At 45.1% G+C, this 27976-nt stretch overlaps 1 protein-coding gene across 1 annotated transcript; it reads right to left on the bottom strand.

The window, feature by feature from the left end:
* Positions 1 to 26451: 26451 nt before the first annotated feature.
* Positions 26452 to 27402, bottom strand: LOC120843584. The gene has a single exon (XM_040214989.2). The coding sequence runs from the start codon at positions 27400 to 27402 to the stop codon at positions 26458 to 26460; it is 945 nt and encodes a 314-aa protein (XP_040070923.2). The 3' UTR covers positions 26452 to 26457.
* Positions 27403 to 27976: the final 574 nt, after the last annotated feature.

Raw genomic sequence — 27976 nt, 5'->3', positions numbered from 1 at the left:
TACATATGCCCTTATATAGGAAACAACTTTTGCTCAGAAAAAAAATATTTCGCTTTTAAGCTGCAATGAAAACCGTTCCTTCTTACTCCTGCGAAGGTTATCAGCGGCAAGGTGTGCCGTAAGTTTTGCTCTATTGTCACTGACAGGATGAAAGCGGGAGGGTCTTCAGTTATCCAGCCTCCACCGCGAAATACCTTCGACACCGCTTCGGTTTCTTGTCAGCCTCAAGCGTACACGGGCACTTAAATTACGGCGAATGGTAACGAAGTAGTGCTGGAGTCCCGTCGTTTTAAATATGGGACGCGCGGACGTTCTTATGAATAAACAGGTCATTCTCTCGGAATCACCGTGATATTGTATTCGCCGAGTCAGTGTATGCCAAACGTTTGGTATTGACCTTTTTATTGTGTACTATATTTTTACATTAAAATGCCGAAATAGAAGCAAACTGATTTATTTCATGTGATTAGCAAGCTTGCTTCATTAACTACAAAACAACAAAAGAGTTACACGAGGATAACTTGTATCATAGATTTAAACATACACCTTCCTCACAAAAAATAATCATTAAAATTTGGTGACTAAAGTTAGAGAATATTGGCAAAGGTGAAAAAAATGCACGCGTAAATCAAAGAATCCGTCTATTCTCCGTGAAAACTTTTTACCTTAGTATCAGGGTATAAGGTGGATCCTTACAGACAGAATGATACAAAAAGAGCACGAAAAAATGAATTTCTTTTCTTTACCCTTAGATTTTATTTTTCTCTGCGGCATCATCTTGCGCAATGTTTATTGTTGTTGGGGGTTGGGAAGGGGGGTAGGGGGTGGGGGGGTTAGGGGGTCTTATGACTTCTTACAAAATCGGTAGAAAATCTTGGAAGAGGTTGCGTGCCCGCATGAACGCGCGCCCAGGTAGCACACCGCGTCGGCCGGTATCGGGACTACGCCGGCCGGTCCCGGTAACAGGATGGCGGCGCCCGGCCATTGGCGCCGGTGAGCTACCGGCCACGGCCGGCGTCGGGGTTTCGTCTTGCTCACTGGCCAGTTCCGCCGAAGAAGTTACAGTGACTGGCCGGCATCGGGTTTTTGCTGTCTTTGCTGGCCAGTCTTTCTATGGAGGTTCCAGTAACTGGCCGGCATTGGTATTTTGCTGTCTTTGATGGCCAGTATTTACAAGGAAGTTCAGTAACTGGCCGGCATCGGCACTTTGCTGTCTTTGATGGCCAGTATTTACACGGAAGTTCAGTGACTGGCCGGCATCGGCGCTTTGCTGTTCAGGCTGGCGAGCCCCGCCATGGAAGTTCCGTTTACTAACCGACATCGTTTATCTTTTTTTTCCGTTTTTACTATGCAGTCAAGTCCTCCAGATTTTGACGAACTGTGGCAATTCATGAATAGCGAGTGGAAATATTTGCGTAGATCAATCCTTCGCAAATAACTGCCGACGCTGGTGTATTTGATCCCAGCATGGCAGGGCTGACGTGTTTTATCGCGAAAATGCGAGAAAAAATAATGCGGCGTGGAACATTTGCAGTTCAGGATTCGAGACTCTGACCACCTACGCTATGAAGAATAAATTACACAACACCGAACGACACCTTTTCAGGAAACTACTTTAATTTGATGCACTATACTTAAGGTCGGTGGTATACGCACGTGTTTGGCACTGACAAGAAAAATAAAATAAAAACGGTATAGCGGAGAATCCGAGTGAAGAACAACAACCACGATTAACAAACACGTGGCATGATTGAGCACGCGCTTTGAGTTACAAAAACAATAATTTGCATTACATTGCAGAATCTGGACAAGAAAGAGATGTGTGTTTTGCTTATGACGCTGCGAGATGTGCACAACTTTCCTGAGATCATGTTATTGGTGATTTTAATTTAGTGTGAAAATATGCTATTTCAGGCAAGAATCGACTATTTTCTGTGGTAGCTACGACCATCTAACAGAAAGATTTCAAATGTTCACATAGTCAGATGATCTGTCCCCGATAGCTTATGTTATACGACATACCGCACCAAAAAAAAGTAAATATAAAAACATTTTTTTTTTAACACGATAAAACGGGAAACACAAAGGCGTTGAGGGTGTTTACACTGCCGGGTTTGTGAATGTGACCCCTTGGCGCTACAAAACATAAATGTTATCACACCGAACGATACCGTTTCTGAAAGCTAGTTTATTTATCCGCACTGTTCTTCGATCTCAGGAATAAAAACATTATAGGCCTAATAAAAAAGTAAAATTGCGGAGCACAACCTCAATAAGTAAAACCAGGGGGCAGGCGATGGATATCACTGATGTGCCAGAACAAAATTAAGTACTACTTTCCGGAAGTCAGAAAATTAAGAGATGTGCTCAATACGTAGCGCGCTATGAGCTCAGGTAAATAACTGCCTTAAAATAGCGGTATTTTTGTTTTAATAGTGGCTAAAGGTGACCGCCTTCAGACAAACTTCGGCTGCATCACTGTGGCAGTTTGACCATTTACATACACATTTTCCCATTTTTCTCTCAATATTCCCATTATTATTATCTTCTTTACTTCGTTGAAAGCACTTGCGCTGTTTGCGTACTACACCAACCAACCTATTAGCACGGAGGGAGCGATTTATCCCGGCAAACAGGAGGGCCACGGTTTGTGCATTGCATCAACTCAAATTTGGGCTCGCACTTTCTATTTTCACATTCTGCGTGACTTTTACCCTAAAGTAGGGGGCCGGCGACTGCAAAAAAACACAGCAAATATTTAAAATAACAAAAACAAGAAAAAAACGCGATAAAAAAAAATTAAAAAATTTTTTCTCTAGTGGGATTCGAACCAACGACCACTACGTTACCAGCAGGACGCGTTAACAACCAAAGCCTAACCGACATGCAGAATGTCTGATGTTTTAAAAGATTATACGTCTGCTGAAGTCGGTTGGATACATTGTGCGGTTAGTTTCGTATTTAATTTTTTGCTACGTGTTCAGGACGCATTTATATTATTGTGGCAATGTTTACATGCTAAATAAGTTATTATTACTGTGTATACTAATGTTTTTTTTTTAATTTGCATTGCTGGTCGTTTTATTGCAAGCGTGATGAAGATAGTTTCCGTAAAGTCGCTAGATATCCATTAGAGCCGACCAATGCAATCCAGTCCAATCCACAGCCCTTTTTTGCACGTTTGGCCGGGCGTGTGGGTTTTCATATCTCTGTCTTCAGGTCAATTCACCGATTAGTCGTGATGCGTGGAGTTTATCTTAGTTTCAAATGTGTCTAAACAAGAAGGAAGCGACTGTGAGCCGTGGAACTACGTCGAATCTGCTCAACAGCCAAGATCATGGTACGGTCGTTCCAAAGTAAGTTCCTTTCTTTGTCTGTTAGGAGGGCGCGGTACCTCTATTTATTCGTCCGTTTCAGCCACCAGATGGCGCGCGGCTCGAAACGTGGTTGAACGCGCAACTTCTAGATGGCGCCAGTATCGAGGTGTGAAAAGGCCCGCGTTATCCGCTGCGTGAAATAGATCCCGAAATCTGCCGTGTTCTCCCGGCGGAGGAAGTTTCTGCATCCCTCGCGCGCGCTTGGTATGTACGCGCGGTGACCGAGTCCGGCCTCTGCGCTGTGTGATGCAGTGGGTGGCGCTCGTTTCTGTTCGGAGGTAGGAATAAAAATGCCGGTCCCCTTTTTTACGACGCTCGTTTCTATAGCTTGTTTTTCTTTTTTTTTTTTATCTCAAGTGACCTACAGTACCGCCTGTTCGAAATCGTCCTTTGCGGTGAGCGATTGAGAGTCAGGTTAGCATTTTATTTGGGTCAGCACTACACGTTTAATGGAGACCTCGGGCGGCGATGTAAATATGCATTGCTTCCCAAAGTGTGTCCAAGGTGCGCAATGACAATTGGAAAGGGTATTGAAGGCGCGCGACCGTCGGTTGGTAAAATACGTGCGTTAGATTCACTTATTCAGTCTAATCATTTTTGCCAACGTCTTTTATCTGTTTCGACAAATGACATGGTCGAGTCTATTGATAACCTTAGCTAGATTGGACGTACGGAGTGTCCGGGCTTTAAATAAATTTGCTTCGTTTATGTGAATGAATAACCGTTTTCTCTTTTCCGTGCTCGGTGCTATGCAAAAATCGCTGAGATGTTATGGTAGCTCAGTGTGGCGGCGTTTTGCACGCTGACTCGCTATTGCATTCGCTGTGCACAATATGTGTTCAGATGAAATGTGCCAAATCGTATTTCCGATCGATATGATAGATTTATTTTGCTACAGTGTTAATTATATTTCCCTGATTTAAACTGGTTCGTCCCTGATCTGAGCCTAAGTTTAAATTGGAAGGGCAGACAGACTTAGCGTCGTAACAGCCGTAATGCGCAGAAAGAAATTAGTACCATGAAAGAAAAACAAAAGGATACGAGGTGGCTCAGTGTTATAGAAGTAATGAGTGTGCAAAGGATGGGATACGGTCCATTCGTCACATGCACACTCGTCACAGGACGATTGGTCACAGGACGATTCGTCACACAGGAATATTCGTCATAGGATGACTCGTCACGCGGCCAACCGGTCTCACAATAGTTCGTCCCCTCAAAAATGTATTGTTCAATTTGGTTCGGGCGGACAAAGGCGAAGAATTTGTAAGGAACGTTTTAGCTTCTGATTCGGTCCCGAACATTGAATGTTAATTGGGCCTCAGAAAGTCGGTCACCTCTTATCTTAGCATGTCTTTCCCTTCTCGAGGTCAAAGAATTTGTAACAGACGTTCTAGCTATCTGGGTCCGTCCTGAACGGTGAATGCGGAGGCCATAGAAGAGCGACTATTTTTGAACTACATTCAAAAGGATGGAGGTGATCGCAACAGAGAGAGCCATGATGCTGCACGAGGGGTACTGGTACACATTCGGCAGAAGGAATTCCGATACTTGTTGGTTTTGTCGAATAGGTGTATGCAAGGCAAAACTAAAAACTAATTTGGCTGCCAGTCGGATTATTGCTCGTTCAAGCCTGCAACTGAGATCAACCTGCTGAAGACCCGTAATATAATGAAAGGAAAAGCGGATGAGTATTGTAATATTAGTTTATATAACCATTGGTTTACGTGACAGTGGAAAATTGTGAAACTCCTCATCAGGGTATGTGGGCAGATGTTGAAATTTACAATTTACTATCGTCCCCTGCTCGATCAATGAGACCATGCAGTTGCCCGCATGACGAGTCATCCTGTGACAAATGTTCCTATGTGACGAATCATCCTGTGACCAATCGTCCTGTGACGAATGCGCATGTGACGAATCGTCCTCATTCCGCAAAGGATGCCATCGTACGTGTGTTTTTTTTTTCTTTTTTGTTTTTTTAACTCTCCGCATTGCTGGGAAACGCTCAAGGTACCAGCAAAGACAGCGAGCTGGCGTGAAATTTCCATCGAGCGGAAAACGAGTGTGACTTTTATTTCATCATGCGCTTTCATTTTGATATGGCTCAAAATGGGCGCGAAATAGTAACAGGTAAGGCAACAAAATTTAGATGTTAGGTCTGGAGCACCGCCATACTCAGCCGTGTTGGGGGCATCTCTCGCGAGTCAATACGGCAAAGGTATTGCGCGTCGAACTGTACGTGAGAGTTATCCATTTCAGCGAAACCTTGATTTCGCAAAACTATTGTGGCTCGAGTCGTGGCTTCCAGTACTTGAAAGCCACGAGCGAGAAATAAATGACAGTTGATTTTGAAGGACAATCGCGACGTGGAAACCCATAAAAGAGAGTTCCAATAAAACGAGAGCTTCCCCTTCTCTTCAAGTGCGTGGGTTACGCTCTCAATCCTGCACCTGTGGTAACACCGCAGGCTCCTAAAATGGCTTTGAAAACGTTCCTGATTGCAACAACTTTTTTTTTTTTTTTGACGAGGCGCTATTTTATTTTTTTTACTTTTTGTCTACCTTGATACCCCATCAGCGCAAAAACTACCATGAACTAAAAAAAAAATAGTGGGCATACAACGACAACGCACCCACTGGGACCCGAGTCAAGGCAAGAACAACTAACTACTAAAAGGGGAAAAAAATCATGTTCGCATACACAGACAGAACGCCTCCATCGAAAGAAATGAATCATGCGCGTGTTCTGCCAGTCTCGTTGTGCGTCTGTCAAAAGCCACAAAGGAGGAAGACAATCAGCGCCTACACCACTCCCCTCCACTCCCCCCCCCCCCCCCCCCCCCCCCACCCCTAAAAAGAAGAAAAGAAAGGTTTCTTGGGCGCGCGCGCGGTCGCCCAAGCGATGACCTTGGAAGGGTATGCGATTGTAGCACGTTTGTCCCCCGGTTGTGCCCCTGTCTCAAATGCCACGGTCCGTTCCTCCCAAGTGCCCGTCTTATCTTCCCGAGTATCAACTCCGCAGTGATTCTGAATCATTCCGATGCTTTCCAACGTTGCAAAACTGTTAGACGAATATTTTGCACAGAAGTATACTCTGTTCGCAGAACTATCTACGGCGCTAAAATTCAAAAGCGCCGAGTTGGATTGGGGAACTCGTGTAGGTTTAGCTCATCGTTGGAACATTCTTATTCGCGCGATGAACTCCACAAAACGTGTAAATATTAGAATGAACTTTCCAGAGAACGAGAGTTGTTGTCGGGGTTCCAGGCGACCGGACAGGTCGCAATTATTGGCTGATTAAAAATTTTATTTCATAATCACAATCGTATCATCAAGGGCACGCCATTTCCTCATCACTTCTTCTACGAAAAGAGTTGCTGTATTCGTAGCACACACAGACGGAAACGGTTGAGACTGCCCAAATAATATCTTCTTTTGGCAGGTACTGCGCAGCGATTACACACAATGCCTCTAACATAAACATGCTGCTCCACATGTCTATTCACAAGATGCAATACATCGTTCTCCCAACTTTGTTGAAATGGGCATGAAAGCGCGTAACCGTCACTTTTTTGAAGTTCTACTTAGAGGTGAAGTGTTTACCGTAAAAAGTCGTTAATTATTTATTTTTTTCCGTTTACTACAAAGCTCGATTCCCTTAAATTTTTGTTTTTATATCGTCTCTACAGCGCTTTTACGTCGGTACTTTCGTGTTAGAGGACATCACATAATGTGCGAAAAAAACAACAAACAAACGGTCGGATCGATGCTGCATAGCCTTTTTTTTTTTTTGTGGACATCAAGAAAAAAAAAAAGATAGTAGTTGTCTTCACTTCGCACTGCATGTTTTGGCACGGAAGTTCCTATTTGGTTATGATGTCTTTACTTTCTTAAAAATTATATACAGTAATTTAAATTACCGAATTACAAAAACGTCGAAATTGTATAATTGCTTTTCGTTGGGACGCCATGACGACAGCGACACTCGTGTTCCCTCGTGGTTTTCGCCAGCATTTCTACGATGAATTGCCAGGATCGCAAGATGCAACAGCGTGACACTCCGTCTTCTGTGACGTCATTTGTTGCACTTCGGGACAACTTTTGATGTATGGCCAGCATAAGACGCTAACCACACCAGTCGGAGACGCGCTGCAGGTGCCATAGTACTGCTCGTAAAAGTAGCTGTCACGTGCTTTGCTCCGCGACTGAGGGTTGCCAAATTACGGTGAAACGGAGTATAGACAAAACAGACTGGACGACATTTACCGGGCATCTTTAGAGCTGCGAAGCTCAAAATCACGCGTACTCATAAGATTTTTTTTTTTCTCGCGTGTTTGTGATTTTTATGATGTCCTGCAAGCAAGAAAAAAATATATATGGTGAAGTCACTCCGAGGGGGTAGCGATAACTGCGAGCCACGAACATGAAGGACTCGCTAACATCCGTCAGGAGTGTGAACGGTAAATCGTCACGCAAACATATTCTCACAAGCTGCAAATATTTATTTGGCTTAGCAAGTAGAATACTAGTATACTAACGACATGTGATTATTGTACACAAGATACCATTTCTCGGTTCTTCAAAACCATTTCCCAAGTCTGAACGGTCGCGCTACGGGCCGCGGCTAGCCGTGCCCTCGATAGACTACGGAGCTGCGTTGTGTCGTCTGCTACTGTACCGCCAACAGGAGAGCGATAGCTCTGTGTGTTCCACAGATGCGTGTTGCGGTATAACTCTGTACGTCTGTCCTAGAGGAAGACAAAGAGATAGGCTCTGTGACCCCCTCCTAAGCTAACAAAAACAAACAGAAGTATACTCGTTTGGACTGAAAGGTTTACAAGATAGTGACCAGACATTGGAAAAGCATATGTCACAGAACTTGGTTTATGAAATGGCATCATTGTTTCGAGCAAGAAATCACCTGCTCACCACTGGGACGATGAAATCGTCACTATTTATTGCGTCAGGTATATTTGCGCTCATGAAGAAAAATCTGAACACATCCTTCTCCCAAAGTCCTATGTCGAATAATAAACACTTTTTTAAACATCTATGCACAAATAACTCATTTTTTTCTACACTTGTATGTGCACGTTAATTGACGTCAAACCGCATTTTTGATTAGATCTTGATGTCTACACCAACTACATTCATATTTTTTAGGGCTTTATTGAACGATAACTTCAACTATAGTTAATGGAACACGATGGCTCGATCTCGACAAAAACCTCAACGTGCGAAGCTTCCACAGACGGTCGCTAGCGAGTATTCTCATTGTGAGACTTCAGAAGCTTTCGCTTGCCATAGGGAGCTTGCTTTCGACTACAGCACTGCACGGGCCCGGAAAGCGCTGCTGTGTGGAGAGGTTGACTTACAAGATGACGTGTTACGTGGTCACGTAAGATGGCGTCATTTCGTGCAGCGTGATCACGTAAGATGACGTCATTTCGTGTAACGAGATCATGTAAGATGACGTGTTTGTGTCACGTCATCACGTAAGATGACGTCAGTTCGTATGAACTGACGTCATCTTACGACAACGCCAACAACATTAGTGCCGTCCGGAACCATTGACCTTAGAAACGCGCTTCTTCGCTTGAAGAGCTGATATGCGTTGATTGTTATTTGTTTCTTTTGCCTACTACAGACCATTCAAGAACTCGCCTTCTGGGTGCCACCAACTTCGTCTACTGGGCTGTGAAGCGCGTTCGAGCGTGCGCAATACCTCTCTAGGCCGAAAGATTGTACACTGAGTATGCGTTCACAGCTCAATGACTTTGGCATTTTTCGTCAGGATAGATGCTCCCACGAGAAGAGCGTAATGGATATGTGAATAGAATTGGAAATTTGAAATGTTCTTGTCCAATCGCATTTTTCTTTGGTTATCAACGCTTTTTAGCGTCATCACAAGACGTTCAACCCATAATACACTGGTGATTAAAAAAAAAGCACCGAAAAACATGCACCGATTTTCGCTCAAAAATAAACACCGGAAAAAAACATACCGTAATCATTACCCATGTCACCTTTTTGGGTGATATGTGAATTTCCAGAAGAACAGCGAGTTATCACCCTCCCCTAGGAATACCCTGACTACAGAGCAGGCGACCCGTTTTTCCCCGCGTTAGATTGTGGTGACCACGAACCGTACGGAGGTCACAGGACGTCCGTGAAAAATAAAAAGGAGGAAAACAACGATCTACTCTGTGCACGCTTCATCCCCAATTTCCACGACCCCAAGGCCGAAGGACGTTTGTGTGAAGGATAACGATAAAATAAAACTTTGCGTCAAAAAAAAAAAAAAGCCCGTTTTTAAAAGAAAAAAAAGTATAAACAAGCACAACGCGTTGACGGACCGCGAGGTTGTGGAACACCTCGCGGTCCGCTTGCCACAGGACGGTTGTCTTCGACCCATACCTCCAAGGTGAATTTACCACTTGCGAAAACACGGAGACCTACCCAGCGAGAACCAGGAAAGCAAGACACGCACACTGACGCCTCGGCGTGCAGAATGAAACAGGATACGGGCGCGGAATACGGCCGCGGAAGAACACCTCGCACAGTGCCGATCCGGCCGATCTCCGAACGGACGATTTCGCATTTCGTGGACAGCGAGCGCCACCGCACGGGAGAGAGAGGTACCTTAAAAACGACGAAAACAAGCACCGACACCTTGGTTCTTTATATTTGCTGTAGTTACGGAACAAATCGACTTACATGAATAATTTGAATATTATTCGATTCCGTAATAATTTTAGAAGACATTAAGCGCAATTCTTCTTATGTTTGAATTTAGATAATTTTGTAAATTCGCTCCGAACGCAAGAGTGCCGAATTAGCCGATTTTGACCATTTTCATGATTTTTTAAAGAATATAATTAAATTTATGACGAAACATCTGTTGCGTTTAGTGTCTCGATAATGACTCAATGTCTTTAAAGCCGAAATTTTCAACGAGATCCGCGCAGCCGTTATTATGTGAGAAGTTTTTTAATTTGGTGAAAAACCTCATGTATTCTCTATGGGGCTCTGAGGTGCGCCCCCTCTTAGGGCTAGATTATTCTTTCCTCCGTTCAAAATCCTTGTTATTGTCTAGATCGCTTGCTTTTACCAGTATTACTAATTGTGCACGAATGGGGTAATGCGAGGCTGTTTTTCTTCGCTCACAAATAGGCTGCATACTCGCTCGAGGTCCATCAGTAGCGGCGGAACTTTTGGGGAGATGGAGGGGGGTGGGGGGGGGGGAACCGCGGCAGCGCTTGGGCAGCGGCGGTTCGGGGGGGCAGCGCGGGGGGGGGGGGGGGGGGCGGGGGAACCGCGGCAGCGGCGGGCGCGCGGGGGGGCCGGCCCGCCGGCGGGTGGAGGCGGAAAGGGGAGGGGGGTTGTTTGATTGCCTCCCTCCACCGTATTGTTCACTGGTAAGCTAGAATGTCTGGAAGAGCGCGGTGCCCTCCGCCTCTATTATTTGTCGCGGGCGTTGGCCGTTGCAGTGGGACAGCATCGGCGACATGGAACTTTGTGGTGTCGGACGAAAATCGGTGTTTGTCGCTCAAATGGGACGAGGCTTTTAGAGAAAACGTGAATAATTAGCAGATACTGTGAAAACCATACAAGGGGATTATTTTAGGCCTTTATTATTCTTAGTATGGGCGACCAATGTGTCCGCACATCCGTCTGTTACCTGAGCTGCCAAGAAAATTGTGTTTACAGTCATATGGGTGGGAGTTAGCACATTCCACTTGGACCTGTTCGAACTTTTGCTAAAGCTCCTTTCGCATTCTTTATTTTTTTTCTTCTCCAGTTTGTGAGTTGGGAGTCTACACTCGTATGTAGTGTATGTATTCCTCTCTTTTATTCCTTGTTTTTTGTTTGTTACTTTTCAGGATGTTCAATCAGAATGAACTCACCACCTTATTACATGGAAAGGCTGTTGTTATTTCAAAAATGTCTGTAAAACAGTCTACCTGACATATTTTGCTCACGCCCTGGTTTCTGAAGCTCGCATTCTCCGAACACAGCCTTTCTGATTTCTCTGATCCTTTTTCTTTTATGTTCAATAGATCAAGTTGTGAGTGTGCACCAGTCTGCGTCCTATGTGTTCCTGTCCTTTTGTCCTTGTCTTTTTGTGCACTTTTTTCACGTTGGTCTATGATATTTTTTATCGTATATTCTAATCTGTGTTTTCATCTTTATACTTGCTGCAGTCCTTACCGAGTAGTAGTTGGCATTCACTTTCGCCATTCTGATGCGAGTGTCCTGAGACGACACAGAATGACAGCTTCCTCTGTTGAAGGCCAGGCTTCTTGGAAGACTGCCAAGGCTGTTCATGGTAAGGTGCTCTATATATTGAGCAATATAATAGAAACTTATTGCTGATAGGATTGTTTTTAACGCAGACTGTGTTTATGGACTGGCCTTTAGCAATTCCGATGCCATTCACGTGGAATGAAATCCTGTAGGGAAATTGCGCATCCCATTCGTAAGCGGAATGCTGAGTTTACAACAGAAGTGCGTCTCGACTTGCTGCCAGTATTGCTGTGTGTGTTGTGTTTGCATTTTTATTTGTTTATTTAGTGTTCCCAATAATGGCTGAAGCCTTCCCATTGGAAGTGGCAACACACAAACACAAATGAACGGCAAGAGAGGTGAACAGCGCCACTCACGCCGTTCACCACCGCACCCATTGGTTTTTGATGAGGTTTGCAGTATTGGTCTCTATGGTATTTGGTCGTATATCGCACATGAACACAACCAGGGCACTGTGCCTACAATTCAGCACTCACAAGATTTGCGTTAATACACCCTGCAGCTGGTCGCACTTTCAGAGTCATTTTAATGTTGCAAAAATGAATATTGACATTGGCATATTTCTCGTGCCAAATCCTTCATGCCTGTTCCGAACTCTGATCCCCACGAGATCACAGTAGAGTCGTTTCTGTTGTACAGTAAAACCTCGTTAATTCAACCCCCGCTAATTTGGATAATTTGAACTGCAGATTCGGTCCCGTCAAACGTATGTATTAGTCAATGGCAGCAAACGCTCATTAATTCAGAGGGAATGCGGCGCACTATCGTAAATTCGGACGAATTCGGCAGGTGGCGCTATCTACCGTCTGTTCCAAAAGGTATAACCGATATCCATCCGAAGTGCGCACGGGATTTTTCCGGTTTTCCCATGGTTTTTCGGTTCTCCGTGTTTCGCAACAGTTTTGCTCTGGATCGCCGTGCTTCAGCGCGTTACTCTCCTGGCAAGGGAGCGGCAGAAGCATAGCTGCAACGGAAAAAGGGTAGCACAAGTAACCGACGACCGGAATGGCAAAATCGCGGCACGCGGGGCTATTGTTCCCGAGCGTGCCAATAGCGAGAGTGACAGTCACGTTTTATACCTGAACGCGGGGATCCTAAAGCCCGCCATTTTAACAACTATCCTATCCCTCAATTTTTCGTCGGCCACCCCCGCATTGTAAAATGCAACGTGACTGGCACTCTCGCTATCGGCGCTCGGGAAAAATGGCGCCGGGTGTCGCGATTTCGCCGCCCCGATTACTGGTCAGTTGTGCTACTCGTTTTCCGTTGCAGCTGTACTAGGCTAAGAATTTAGCGACGAAAGTGGAAATACTGAGGGCCTTGGAGGGCGGCGTCTTTCGACAACTTATGGAAAGTTACGACGTCAAGAGAAGCACTTTGGCCACGTACGTAAAAATTTTGGCCGATATCCTACGGGCTTATGAGAGCGAGAAGTTCAACACGAAAAGAAAGCGGCCTTGGAAGGTGGTGCACCCGAAACTAGAAGAGGCCTTGCTGTGCTACATTGTCAGCGCACGGGATGCGTAGCTCCGACAGTGCGAGTGCGGTGGAGCACTTGACCGCGCTAAGGAAAGTTGTCGTCTTCGCCCAAGTGTCGTCCAGAAAGCAGGCGGTAATAACAGATTTTTTCTCAAAATAAAGGTCTGTCACAGGGCAACGTTTTCGCGCAGCTTTCTTTGTCCTTTCGATATTTCTACTTTCGGTTAATTCGGACATTTTTGCCGGTCCCATGAGATCCGAATTAACAAGGTTTTACTGTAGTGGCACGGCAGATTCTATACTTGTTTTGCTTCAATCTTTGTAAGGGGGACGCTGTAATCCAATTCTACTCATCTCTGATGTACTAGATAGCACCATATTTGCAGAGATAGTCTTCAGCTTATAAAATATTTGTTATTTGGCTTGTAAATTTTCAAGCAGATCTAGATTGAAGGCAGCAAATATCTTACCTGCAGTCATGGTATGTGTCCGAAGTATATTGCATTAAAATAATTGACCCAACCTCTTATTTTTGTTTTCAGTGCCTCTAGCGAATTGTGGATGCTAGGATTGCTTTTGTTTGTTTCCCATAATCTACAACACTTTTTTCATCTTTATACTCAGTGCAGCCCTTGCCGAACGGAAGCTAGCATCGACTAGGCCAATTCGTTCCTGCATCATCAGCCAAGCCGAGGATCAGGTCCATGGCAGTCTGCGAAGGTTGTTGATGGTAAGCTGCCTTATATATACTGCTGTGTAATAGCAGCTTGTCCTGGATGACAATTTGAAATGCGTGTTTATGTTTTAGAAAGTGCAATTTGCATGGGCATACTTGCAACGACTGTACTTCAAGCTCGGCAAGTGTGACACTTATGTGATTCAGCCAGTGGCTTTGCAGTATAAAACGCGCCCAATTGGCAACTTTAATGCAGTCTCGTGTAGTCCCATTGATGTTTTCTTTTGGCATGCATGATATGTGTTCACACTTTTTTTTCCCTTGCTTACCGATAGTCCTAGCTGTCTGCAGAGAGTGAGTGTGAAACATGCCAACAAGCCTCTAAAGCAGTATGCAGTGCAATTTTGGTCTATTGTGCAAGCGAGGAAGACTGCTCGTTTGGCTGTTGAGGCTGTGACATAGACATTAGATAGTTTTATCTGAGCATTGTTAGACCCGCTCCACTCAAAAGGAAAGCACCTGCATGCACACAACGCTCAGTCAGCAACGACCAACCGGAGCGCAGATGCCGATGGAGAAGACAATTCCTGCACCCCTATGGCCACTGCCGACTGAGCGTTACGTGCATGCCTGGTTAATTTCCCGCTCAGTGGCTGAGCTGAGCGGGCCGTAAAAAGCGCTCAGCTAAAACTTTTTCTGATAGGGGGTGGCTGACGCATAGATATTTCAGACAGAGAAATGGCCGACACTGCTCACATCAATTCTCAGTGCGAGCAGCTCTCATCGCAAAGCTTCCTCTACCCGTTTCTGAAGGTTTTGGGACATGTGCTCCTGGCAGTATTGTCGGGCTAGACATCATTACACCCAGACCCACTCTAATAAATTCTAAGAGGATGAAGTCAGTTGCCACATAACTTGTGCAAAACTAAATCTGGAACTCACTCCTCCTTCCTGTTTTCCACTGTATTGAGAACCTTGTCCCAGTATGTGATGGGTATGTGAAGAAAATTGACCAGATAAACAATATCACTTAGAAAATAGATGTCCCATACATATTAACCTGCATCTACCAGCCACTGTACACTACCTCACTACTGGTTTGGTATCTTTCAATTGATATTCCTGAACTGTTCGCACCTGTAGACATCTTAATGATGATAACGAGGGAATGTTTCATCTCATGGGATGTCATATGCTTAAAGTAAGTGAGGCTTGCGGGCATTTTAAAGGGCTAGGGCATGCCGATGGAAAACACTCAATGTGAGTTTGATGGTGGACGCTGATAATATATACTAGTTTTTGTGTAAGTCGCTATTTTTTATTTCATGAAGTCTGCAGATGACTTTTAGTCGTCAAGTTGCCATTATGTGGGAACCGGGGTGTCATACTCTGCAATGCATTACATGTTTACCTGTGTCTACCCAATCTCATTAGTATGTGTACAACGGTGAGCTGTATATGTCAAGGATATGATTTGTCATTGTCTCAGTAATGCTAATGAATCGCTATGTTTACCTAAAAATGCTGAATGTGGATATCGGGGACTGCACACCTATCGTAACAAACGTCAGTGTTAAACAACATGCCAACTACTCTGCCAAGCTCGCCCGTCTCTCGACATGCCGTTTTGAATTAAAATAGATGATTTCCACAAGCCTTTCTCTGAAGTGGGCCTTTTTCATACAAATAGCTGACCTTGATTATGAGATAACTGGACCATTTTCGCCCCTTGGTCATCCAGTGTGTTGTTACAGGTGTGTCCCTTAGGGATTCTTGTTTTGATATAGTTTCCAGATTGAAAATAAAATAAAGACAATTAGTGCATTAGCTACAAAAAATTTCCTTTTACATGGGCTGCTTGTCTCATGCCCCTCACCCCAGTTTGGAATTTCTGGATTGTCACGTCCAGCTGGTATTGATTTACCCTGTCATTCTACTGTGGTGTCGATTCTCTTTACAGGTGCTGTAATGAAGGACTTGCCTTCTCGGGTGCATGGTCGACTTGCATCACAAGCTGCATGAGAAGTGTGAAGAAAATTTCCAAGGCCCGTGACATGCAGCCTCTTCCATTCAGCGCACTCCTCTGGCGACAAGCGCATGATTACCAGCCGACTGTAGCTTCACTGCAACTGACAATAAACAATGACGGTAACAATTTTGTATGTTTCATTTATTGTTTACACACATTACGTGTTAAAATAACCCTTGTTATGAACTACATCATTTCTATTCAGGTGTGAATTGCACACAAAACCAAATGTTAGCATGGAAAACAAGACCGTGAACTGTATGGTTTTAGCCCGCTAGCCTGGGGTCTTGCTGGCATCTTGCGGTACTGCTGGTACTATGCCGGGGATTTGTGCTGGCAGCAGCCCGGGAACTCGCTGGGAAAAAAGACCGGGAACTGTATGGCTTGAGGCCGCTAGCCTGGGGTCTTGCTGGTACCTTACCGTATTACTGGTACTACGCTGGGGGTTTGTGCTGGCAGCATCCCGGGAACTCACTGGGACGCCCAGTGCCGGGCGTCCCAGTCAGTCCCAGTCGCTGGCCAGTGACTGGCAATCTCACTGGCCCGTTGTCGCCCCACGGGGCGTTTCCAGCGTCGGGCCAGTAGGATCTTGCCGGCAGACCGGTACCGCCCCATTCCCAAACCAGCGAGTTGTGCTACTTGGGCGTCAACAGACGTGGTCTCCTTTGAAAGGCACGGGGACGAGCACGCTGATTTGCACTATGCCTTCAAATCGGTAAAATTAAGCTTTTTTAATAAGCACACGTTCGCTTACTTGGTTTTCCCAGTACTACACAGAACTGAATTCAAATATTGGGGTAGATCAACCTATAAAGAAATGGCGTATCGTCATGTGAACACGAGCTATCATCTTTCGAGACGTCGTCTGGTGACTTCTATAAGTGGAGTAATGTCGGCTTCGAGACTGATGCAAATGAGTGCCTTATAGCTTGATTATATTAAGCAGTCGTCAGCGATAGAAGAAACAACTAATCTTTGTCAATTTGACTTTATAGAACACCGCCATTTCCAAAAATGACATGCGCCCCTGATTAATCCTGGTGCAATCCATACCAGTTCAAGCAGGAAAAGATGCATAGGCCAATAAAAGGAAATCACAAAAGATTATGATAAAGTGTGGTTGTACTTTATATTGAAAGTACATTATATATATCGTACTTTACTTCAAGTAAACTGCGCCCGGTTTGCTTACTACTTTGCTTGAAGTGCCTCACCTCTCACTTAAACTACTGCCTGACGGCCACTTTGAAGTAGTTCCGCATAATCTTCTTAAAAAAATCAGTGAATTAGCGCACGTTAATAACCGCGAGATTGCGGTCTGCTTCGCCGATTTTTGAAAGGAGTTTGTTTAGAACTCCTATATAGTGCCCGTCTTAGAGTGGTCTTGCTTTGAACCTTACTTCAATTACTTTTTAGATGTGCCTTGCACAACACTGCTCTAGATTCGATGGACACAGTTCGGACCACCGTTTGAGCCCTTTTACCATTTCGCATTGGAAAAAAAGCAAAAAGCTTTTGTTTAGTGTATGCTTAATAATTCTTAATTGAATACAACTGAATTAAAATGAAACTTTGTAGTATCATGCGCTATTGAGTTCCTTACCTTGAAATATTGTTTTCACATTGCCTACTTGTCTGCTTTACAAGTGTCGCAGTGCCGTATATTTAATGCTGCTGGCTTTCTTTTTTGTATTGATATTTTACGTATAGATGCGTATCTTGGTCAGTTTGCCAAATTGAGATCCGTATGCAATGCATGTCACGTTTCCGGGACCAGAAATTGAAGAAAGGTAAGATCAGCTGTCAAGCCGCATGTTTTTGTGGATAACGTAAATCACTGTGGCCTGCATTCTGAAGGAAGAAGACATGTAACTGGGCTTTTAAGATATTTTAGAAATAAATACCTTCTGTTGCCCTGAGGTAAAGTTTAGCACAATTCACACAATTTTTTTTTTCACAGGCATTGCGAACAAAACTTAATTTAATAGTCAACAAATTTCCTCTGCAATTTGAGCTTATTTGAAAGCATAATAATGACGTCAAGTTATACAAAATCAAACAAATTGTCCTTTTTTTACTTAGCACATGAAAACTGGACACTGGGACCTCCCTAGTTCATAATTGGGTTTATTTTGTTTTTAGCTCGCAATTCGAATGTTTATTTCCTATCTAATTTTTTTAAACGTTCACAAGTATAAAACCTTCCTGAAGCTCGTAGGAATTCCCTGGCTGCGTCCCGTGTCGGAAAATCATACAACGGACTAGTTCAATAACACGTAGACATTTAATGAATATTGTCGCCCGCGCCGCGATCCTAAGAGCTCTCGCGAACACGCTACGACGGCCCTTTTTCAGCGGCGGAGCGCCGCTCGCGTGAACAGTTGCACTTAGTCCCTCGCGGTGGAAATGCCTATGGACCATTTGGCATGCAAAAAATCTGGTTTAAAGCTTTAAATCCGCAGGTTGCCCACCTATCTTATCCATTCAAAAAAATATTAAGGGACGGTTCCGGAAGTGTTGGGATGACCTTTCTTCTTGGTTAGCAATGGCCTCCGCAGAGGGGTGAGCGCCGATCTGACATCAGTACGTCCGGACGGAACCGATGCGGCTGTGGTGGGTCTGATGATGGAGTTACGTGGCCGCCGCACCGTCTCTGGCACGAGGCTTTAGAAATTAAAAAAAAAAAAAAAATAAGTCCTTGGCACGGCGGGGATAAGTCGCCTCGCCTGACAACGACGCCTGCCGAACTATAAAATACGGGAGCCTGGTTATTTTTTGCCTCCCAAAAGCCGAGAAGGGCATGAATATAATGACAGCAGGAAGGTGCCGTCGCTGCTCAGCAGGTATGAGTCCAGGTCTCTGGGACTACAGGTGTCGGCTGCGCTTCCTTCTGCCCGCCGTTGTGTGATCTTCAGACAAAGTCCATCTGACAACTGGGCCGCCGAGAGACATCTTTACTCGCAAGGGATCCCCACCACCAATCCAGTTTGATGGGCGCTGCATTGGCCAGAGCGCCAAGTAGGGATCCACATGCAGTTTCTGCCCGAGAAGTGGAGCTCGGGACAACGCACCTACAACGTGGTTAGTCACTCCGTGCTTGCACTCGTTAGTGTACTTGCAGCACTAAACCGAATGAGTCCATCGAGCGAGTCGTCCTACAGAAGCCTGAAACCCCTTTACCTACGAGAAAGCCTACTGGTCACTTTCAATGTAAAGTGAATCTCCGTCAAGGTACATGTCAGACGTGTTAAGCGCAAAAATAATTACTCGCTACTTTTTTTCAGTCGTTGAATAGTTCCTTTCCGCTCCGGTGAACTTGTGACTGGCAAAGGCTACCGGACGCAGGACGCTGTCATGTTCCTGCGAAAGAAATGCTCCCAGTCCGTAATCGCTTATATCGGTCTGCGGGACAAACAGACGATTCATGTCGGGCTGAATCAGACACACGTTTTCGGTCACCGCTCTTGAAGGACAGGCGAATTCACTTTGTTGCGTTTCTCCTAACACCTCCCGATTTTTGTGCAGAGTGATTGGTTCAGAGTTTGTTTTTATCTCGGCACAATACGGAATGGAAGTTCTATAATCCACAATCATCCCGAGATTCCTCTGTGGGCTTTTGACGTCGTGAGGGGGTGCGTGCTCCATTATGGCTAGAAAATTATTCTCATTCGGGCCACGAAGGTTCATTACAGGCGAGGCCAACTGAACGTTTTATGGATTAATCGAAAGGCCACCCTGAAGCAATCGCGCGAGTATGATGTGAAGGTGCCAGAAATCTTCCTAAAATATTTTGTAAAACACAACTACGTCATATATGTACGCCATCGCAAAGTCGTTCTTTGTGTCGCCGAAGGCAAAGTCCATTAAGCGCTGAAAGCTGGCGGGAGAGTGGGACAAACCGAAGAGAAGGCGAGTTAATTCAAACAGTCCCCTGTGGCAAATGAATGGAGTCTTCTGTTTATCAGCTGGATGAACTTCTATTTGAAGAAATCTGTGGCTCTAGTCGAATCGAGGGTTGTGAAAAACGTGGGCATTTCTAAGGGAGTTCAGTATAGAGGAAATACTGCGGAACGAGTAACTGTTCCCGAGTGATACTTCGTCTAGGTTCCTGTAATCGGTGAAAAGCCTAGCTGTGCCATCCTTCTTTGGAGCAAGGACCACCGGGGAGACCCATGGGCGTTTTGACATATGCAATGCGCCTGTGTTGATAATTTCCTTGAGATCCGCATCAAGAAAGTCCTGTTTGTGAGCACTTATGGTTCTCGCATTGCACTTCCGGGGAGCGCATCCTTGTTTTTTATTCGGTGCTATAAGAGATCTGCTTTCCCAAGTCCTTCCAGCAACACCGGCGAGAAGGGCTCCAGTAATGCTTGAGCTGCTGCTTCTGAGAGCAGCTGCCGGTACACATTTCCACCCCCTCAATGACACTGTCCGGGAGCAAAAGAACCTGTCCCTCAAATTTCAACAAAAATCGTGTACCCATAAATGCAGTCCTCACGTCTGGTAAATGACGTTAGCACAGTCTCGTTTTCGAAGCAAAAGGCAGTTCAGTAAAAGCCTTATGTAGCGCCTTCCGCTGCGTCAAAATCTCGACCGAGGATCATGGGTACTTGTAATCCCGGCAGATCTACAAACCGTTGCGTTATTTCTTGTTGTGGAGAAAGATTCTTTATCTCATGGTGCCCGCAGCAGAGAGTATATATCCCGACGCAGCCTGCATGTTTAGGCCTGCTTTTCGAAACTGTATATATTTATTTTTGCAAACCTTGAATATTTCATCTCGAATAGGTGATATGTTTGCACCAGTATCTGGGAGTGGGACGACTGGAGCGCCGAACACAGCGAAATGAGTGCCAAGCACGGACACGCCGCCCATTGAAATGGGCGTTAATACATGTCGCTAGCTATTTGAAAGCGCATTGTGTGTTATCCTCTGTCCCTGTAAGTTTATCCTTTTTCGTCTCTTCTGTATTTCATCTTCAACGAGCTCCCTTCCACATACACAGTAACTGTAATACCCAGCTCGATGGACTTATCTGTGGGCTCAGTTCTACGTACGGTTGGGACGAGTATTACAGGTGTCTTGTTTCGGGTAACGTTGCAGTCGGGGGGCGCTAGCAAGGGCCTCTAAGTGATTGGCCATCAACGGCAGCCATCCTTGGTGTGGCGAAGCCCAGACCATCTTTGGATCTTGAAGTCCCGTGCGGGACGGGCCTCGCGCCGGTCCACTTGAAGGCAACTGTGTTTGAATTCAACGCAGGAACAGACGTTCCGAACACATCATAACTGAGGCGGGCCTCGAAGGGCGTTCTGCCATCCACCTCAACGACGAACCCGCCGAGTACCTTATGACCGAGGCCGTACCCGGCAGGCTTCCCAAGATACCCCGCAAAAGTAGACGCAACAGAGTTACCATAACCGTAAGAGTGCGGGTCAAGGCCTCCGGTGGTTGATGGCTAAAGCGGACCCACCGCGTATGTCATGATTAAGGACCAACAGTGACTTGATCAGGCCTACCGGGCTTCTTATAACCGTGAAAGGGCGGGGCAGAGCCTCCGGAGGTAACCGCTGAAGCGGACCTGCCGGGTTTATTATGACGGAGAGTGACATATCAGGACTACCGGGGTAACCACGAGGGATCTTTCGGGATTCTCAAATTGGTGAGAGGGCGGGCCACGGCCTCCAGTGGTTACCGCTGGAACCGACCCAACGGATATCACACGACAGGTAGTGACTTGATCAGCCCTCCCGCAAATAACCACTAGGGAACCCCCTGGTTTCTCATAACCATCAGAATCCGGGCCGCAAAGAACCTTCAGACGCCCGCCTCGACTGCGAACGCGCCGAGCACTCCGTGACCGAGACCGTACTTCAGGAGCCTCCCCGGATCCATTGCAGAAGGAGACGCGCCGCGCCTCTCATGATCGTGAGAATGCGAGGCCGCAAAATGCCTTGGTAGTGCGGAGTGTGCCATCGTCCGGGCGGCCCAAAGGCGACTGCGACGAATGGACCTACCACCGCCGGCTCTCGCAGTTTCACTGCATTCAGGTTTGCGGCTGTACGCCACAGTTCGGTGGCACGTGTCATGGTTGTCCTCACCGGCGACAGCGGAGCCAGGTCTGGTTCCCATCGTTTCCACGGGTCCTGTAAGAATAAGGTGTGACCTGTCCTCCGTTTCTGAATCTCGCCCGTGTACCTGTTGTGGGTTGAGAGAACGCTTCTCACTAAGAAATTTTGCATATGCACGCTCGTGTTCGAAACGTTATCGAGACTCATATGCTCGAGTATCAAAAGCTCAGGGCTCGGCATAGTCGGCCTATTCGTCAGATCAGTGCTTCTTGGTGGAGGAGGCCCGTTCCAAAGTTCAGCAAGAGTGTCGCCTTGACTCGTCGATGTAGCCAGTGTCATCTTATCCAGATCCCTAAAACGACACTCAATAAGATGTGGGTGGAAGCCGGTGGCTCTCACGGATTACGCGTGCTACTTTTTCTGCATCTGGGGCCACCGCGTCAGCAAGGTCATACAACCCCTGGAAGGCCCTTACAAAATCTATAAACGACTCCTGCGGGTTTTGCATACAGGCACAGAGCTCGCCCTTCATCCGGGTTTCGTATATCTGGTGGCAGGAACTCCGCTCTGAATCGCGAAACAAAATGACCTCGCCATACTCGAGAAACCTGTCTATATCTCCAGAGCGCCGCGCTATCAGTCAATGCGACCGGCAAAAAACCAGTGAGCATGGTTTCATCATCAATCCCCGATGCAGCAGGGTAGACTCGGATTTTCGACATGAACGTTGCCACACGTCTATGGCATTCTTAGCTCTGCTGGACACCCCCCTGTCAATGCTCCTGCGGGGACTCGAATTGCAGGATTGGCGTCTAGTTTTTGGTCGGTGGCGGCGTTATCTGCGAGGGCGCCGAGCGCCGAATTGTTTTCAGTACTCGCGTTTTTGTAGGCGTCCGCCATAGACGACATCCTGTAGTAGTAGCACCGTTGAAACTTGTTCGAGTTGGTTCTGCAATTGTGATAATTAAGAAACAACGCGAAGATGAATGAAAGACGAGTCGATGAACACGGACAGAGCGCTGACTTACAGCAGTTTTTTTTTTATTCGATAGACCAAACATTTTTTCTTACATTCAAAAATACACAAACATAAACCGTCATCTATTTTTAAACATGTGTTGAATTCCCGGAAAAACATCACTTACGTGAGATATAAAGTTATAGCTGGCACACTGGCACAGGTTCCGTCCTCGCTCAGTGAAATAAAATGCTCCTTTACAATTTAACTTCTCATCTTTGTTTTATGGCTACCCAGCGTCGTCGTTTCCTCTATATCGGAATGCAGCCAAACATATCACAGTTAAGCGCCAGATTCTCTCCCGGTGGCGAATTAACAGAGCGGGCATGTTCCATAAGCCTTTCATTAATACATCTACCGGTTCGTCCGATATAAACCCCTTTACAGGTCAATGGTATCTGGCACACAACACCCGCTTAGCACTTGACGAATATATTTTTGTTCGATGGGTTATTTTACATGCCTTATTATTCTTTTATTTATTTATTTATTTATTTATTTACCCTCAAGGCCCCGAAGGGCATTACAGAGGGGAGTGGGGGGGGGGGGGGGATTAGGTGACAGGGTACAGTTGTTGATACATGAAATATGATACAGTAATTAATGCACGCTTGCTTAGACACTTCAAAAATATTTACACAATGTTATAACAGTAATAACAACTAGAAAATGGTTAATGAAAACTAACAAACAAGGCATTTTTAAAATCAATTATATTGGTTATGGAGGCTATGTCAGCGGAAAGGCGATTCCAATCGGAGCTAGTACGAGGAACGAAGGAGTTATAATAAGTGTTAGTTTTGTAATTGGGGATACCGACTTTGTACTGGTGATCTACGCGGGATGAAACATAAGTAGGTGGCGTTAGAAGTTCATGGCGCATGAAAGGGTTATTATGGTAAATCTTGTGAAATAAAGTGAGGCGAAAAATGCGTCTACGGTTCATTAGTGTGGGTAAACCAAGGGTATTTTTCATTGAAGTAACACTGGATGTACGATGGTAATTACAGAGTATGAAACGTGCTGCACGATTTTGAACCGATTCCAATGTTTCAATGATAGTATTATGACCGGGGTCCCAGATAGAACATGCATATTCAAGTTTAGTACGTACTAAAGTAGTATATAAAAGGAGTTTTAGTGACACTGGTGACTGTGAAAAATTTCGTTTGAGATATCCAAGCATGCGATTGGCGTTGTTAGTTACGTAGTTAGTGTGAGTTACCCAGGAAAGATCAGAAGTTATGTAAACACCTAAGTATTTGTAAGAGGACACAGACTGCAGCGGAGTGTCGTCAATGTAGTAATTCGAGCATATGTTAGTATGACGGGAAACTCTCATGGATTTACATTTATTAAGATTGAGTTGCATCAACCACTTGTCGCACCAGTCAGATACAGAGTTAAGATCAGATTGGAGAACAGAGGTGTCAGAGTTATTTGTTATTTCTCTATATAGTACACAATCGTCAGCAAATAAACTAATATTAGAGGAGACACATTCAGAGAGATCATTAATGTAGATGAGGAAAAGTAGCGGTCCTAAAACAGAACCCTGGGGAACTCCAGATCCTACGGGAGTCAGTGAAGAGTTAGTACCATTGGCATGCACAAATTGAGAACGGTTGGTTAAAAACGATTCTATCCAGCGTAGCACGTTCGGATCAATATTGAGGTTGCTAAGTTTTAATAGGAGTAGCCGGTGAGAAACTTTATCGAAGGCCTTAGAGAAATCAAGGAAAACGCAGTCTATCTGGGAGCCACGGTCAAGGACAGAATGAAGCTTATTAGTGAAAAGTAGAAGCTGTGTTTCGCAGGAAAATGATTTGCGGAAGCCGTGTTGAGTAGGGTGAAAAAAAGAATTCGATTCTAGGAAACATGCGAGGTTAGAATATATGATATGTTCGAGTATCTTACAAGGAATGGATGTTAGAGAAATTGGCCGGAAGTTATTCGGTGAGGAGTGGTTGCCACTTTTATGAATTGGAGTCACCTTTCCAACTTTCCAGTCTTCGGGAAGGCAGCCTTCCTCCAATGATTGCTTAAAGATCATTGATAGTATAGCTGATGAAGACGATTTCGTGTTCTTTAAGAATTTAGAGTTAATCTTGTCAATACCGGATGAAGAGGAGAGCTTCAGGTTATTAATTATTGCAGCTATACCGTCGTATGATATTAATATTGGATTCATTGGAAAAAAGTCAGGGCAATTAAAGTTGGGGTACACAGAAACATCGGTGCAAGAAAAAGATTGAATAAATATATCGTTTAGCAATGATGCACACTCATCATGGCCTACTGGTTCCCCATCTGTGTTTGTAAGCTTCAGGTCACCGTGGTTATCATTAGGTTTGATAAAAGTTCCAAAAGTGGCGAACATTTGTAGATAAAATTGTGGGCAACGTGTTAGTAAAAAAATTGCGTTTTACTTCTAATACTGCACGTTTATATTCCTGCTCGGCGTAATGATAGGCGTTAAAATGACTCTCTTGTTTTGAAAGTTTGGCTACACGAAAGAGGCGTTTCTTTTTATTTGAAAGTCGTTTAAGTCTGGTGTTGTACCAAGGGGAATTACTTTTGGATGATAATGTGCGAACAGGAATATATGTGCTTATTAGATAGTTCACTTTGTTTCGGAACAGACACCAATTTTCATCTACAGACCGTTCAAAAAAATTTTCCACAAAATAACTCAGAAATTCACACAATTCAATATTTATAGCCGTAAAATTAGCTTTTCCGTAATCACGAATCGTTTTAACTATTTTCGGGGAATGACTTGTGGTTATATTTAAGGTGAAATGCAGCAATAAATGATCACTAAAACCAGGCAGATAGGTAATAGGAGAAACAAGGTCGGCGAAGGTTGACAATACAAGATCTAGCACTGAGGCACAGGAGGGCGTAATTCTGGTGGGGCGAGACACTAGCTGAGAGAAATTGTAGTCCGAACATAAATTGAGGAATTTGTCACTGTCAGACGAAAAAGGACTTGAGTAAGCTGTTTCCGCCGACCACACAATATTTGGATAGTTAAAATCACCCAGAAGGATGACGTTTGGTGTGGGAGATCGCAAAGTCACTGTACTGATTACGTCATGAAGTTTGTTCAGAAAGCTATCGTCACTTGAGGGAGGGCGGTAACAGGCACCCAAGATATATTTTTTGTGATTCACGGAAAGGCAAACAAAGACTGTTTCGAGATCACTTGCAACATTCAAATGAAGGGAATCTATATGTTCGGCGACTGCAATCAACACACCTCCGCCTTGGCGAGCTTCCCTATCAGTGCGATAAATTTTGAACCGTTTGTTAGTAGTTAGGATTTCGTTATCATGAATTTTGCTAGAGAGCCACGTTTCTGTCAAAACTACAACATCAGCCCCGGTGGAGTCAATGGCAGAGCATAGATCATCGCGATTTCGCATGACACTTCGGATATTAGTAAACAGAACAGTAATTATTTCTGGCGCGAAAGAAGAACCACTACCCCTCGCACTATGTTAGGGCAAGGCAGATCGGGCAGATGCTGCGCGGGCATTTAAGTTTGGTGCCACGTTATTTTGCAACGATGAGGAAGGTTGATTATTATCGCCTCCAGGGCTTCTTGTATTTGAATTGCTCTTGCCCGGCCTTCTGTCATTTCCAACTTCATACACCCTGTCGTTCGCATTTTCATACATGAAACATTTATTGTTCACGTAAAGCTTATTGTAGCGCAGTTGGAAGACGCTCTTTTGTAATTTTCCAAAATCAAAAAGTTTCTGTCTTGCTAGGCGCGTAGCCGGAGAAAAATCTTCATTAGCCGTTATGCCGCAGGCTTTAAGCTTAGGTCGTGATTGCAAAATTGTTTGTTTTGTTTTGAAAGAAGAGAACTTGACAATCAGTGGCCTGCATCCTCCGACTGCGTACGAGCCAAGCCTGTGAGCACGTTCAACGCATTCGTCAGAAACTTGCAGACTAAGTGAAGTAGATAACCTATCTAATATTTTTACTTTAGACTGTTCCCAAGATTCAGAGGTGGAATCTTCAATACCGTGAAAGATAATATTGCTCCTTCTTGAGCGGTCCTCAATATCGTTCAGGCGCTCGTGCAGTCTTTGGTTGTCCTTAATAACAGACTGCATTAATCCCTCGGCAGCCAAGAGTTCTTCCCGGGTTGCATCGAAAGTTGCTACTTTGCACTCAACGCCTTCGAGCCGATTTTGGATGTCGGTAACCTTCAGTTCGACGGATTCTTGCTTACTTTTTAACTCGTTAATAGACTTAATTAGGCTAGCTTGGCCTTGGTCAATCTTGACCGTACGTTCATTTACATCTTGCAAGAGTTTGAACATGTCGTTAAACTGCTTGGCCTGATCGATAGACATAGGTCCCGGATTCGCCCCGACGTCACCGGAGCGTAACAAGAGAAGTTTTAATGTATCAGCGGAATGTAGGACAAGCATCGCATGTGTACACAACCAGTAATACAAAGAGCACAAAGAACAAAAAAAGCGCGATGACCGTGGGCACGGTAACTCGAGAAGCCATAGGTTATTACTTCGTCTAGAGTGTATAGAATACTGATATCTTACCTGTACGTAGAACAAGAAAGGGTTCGTCAGCGACATCGCCGCTAACGAGTCACCGTGCCCACTGGCGTAGGCCACACCATGCGCTGCTTTTGTAGCAATTGACGTGGCTGTCGCAGTCGATGGTCGCGCTAGGTGCGGCTGAATCGACGCAGGATTCTCGATGAGGGCGACGTCCTCCAAGGCCGGTGAAGATGGGCACTTCCATAGGATGACGCTTGATATCCGAGCTCTGTCAGCGCTGGTGCAGGCACGCGTTCCGCGATGTGATGGCGAGACAACGAACGCCGGTATCAAAGGCGCTCTCATTAACGAAGCTTGCGGTACCGTAGATAGGCCCAGAGCCAAGGATCCTTGGGGAAGCAGCGTCGACAGCAAGCATGCCTGTACGTAGAACAAGAAAGGGTTCGTCAGCGACATCGCCGCTAACGAGTCACCGTGCCCACTG

Source organism: Ixodes scapularis, unplaced genomic scaffold, assembly GCF_016920785.2.
Source record: "Ixodes scapularis isolate PalLabHiFi unplaced genomic scaffold, ASM1692078v2 PGA_scaffold1__304_contigs__length_218370807, whole genome shotgun sequence".
Lineage (NCBI taxonomy): Eukaryota > Metazoa > Arthropoda > Arachnida > Ixodida > Ixodidae > Ixodes > Ixodes scapularis.
The sequence above is the reverse complement of the archived record's forward strand: the minus strand, read 5'-3'. Positions and strand labels throughout refer to the sequence as shown.

Coding starts and splice junctions, on each gene's coding strand:
- LOC120843584 (XM_040214989.2), bottom strand. CDS start 27,402: ATGCTTGTCCTACATTCCGCTGATACATTAAAACTTCTCTTGTTACGC.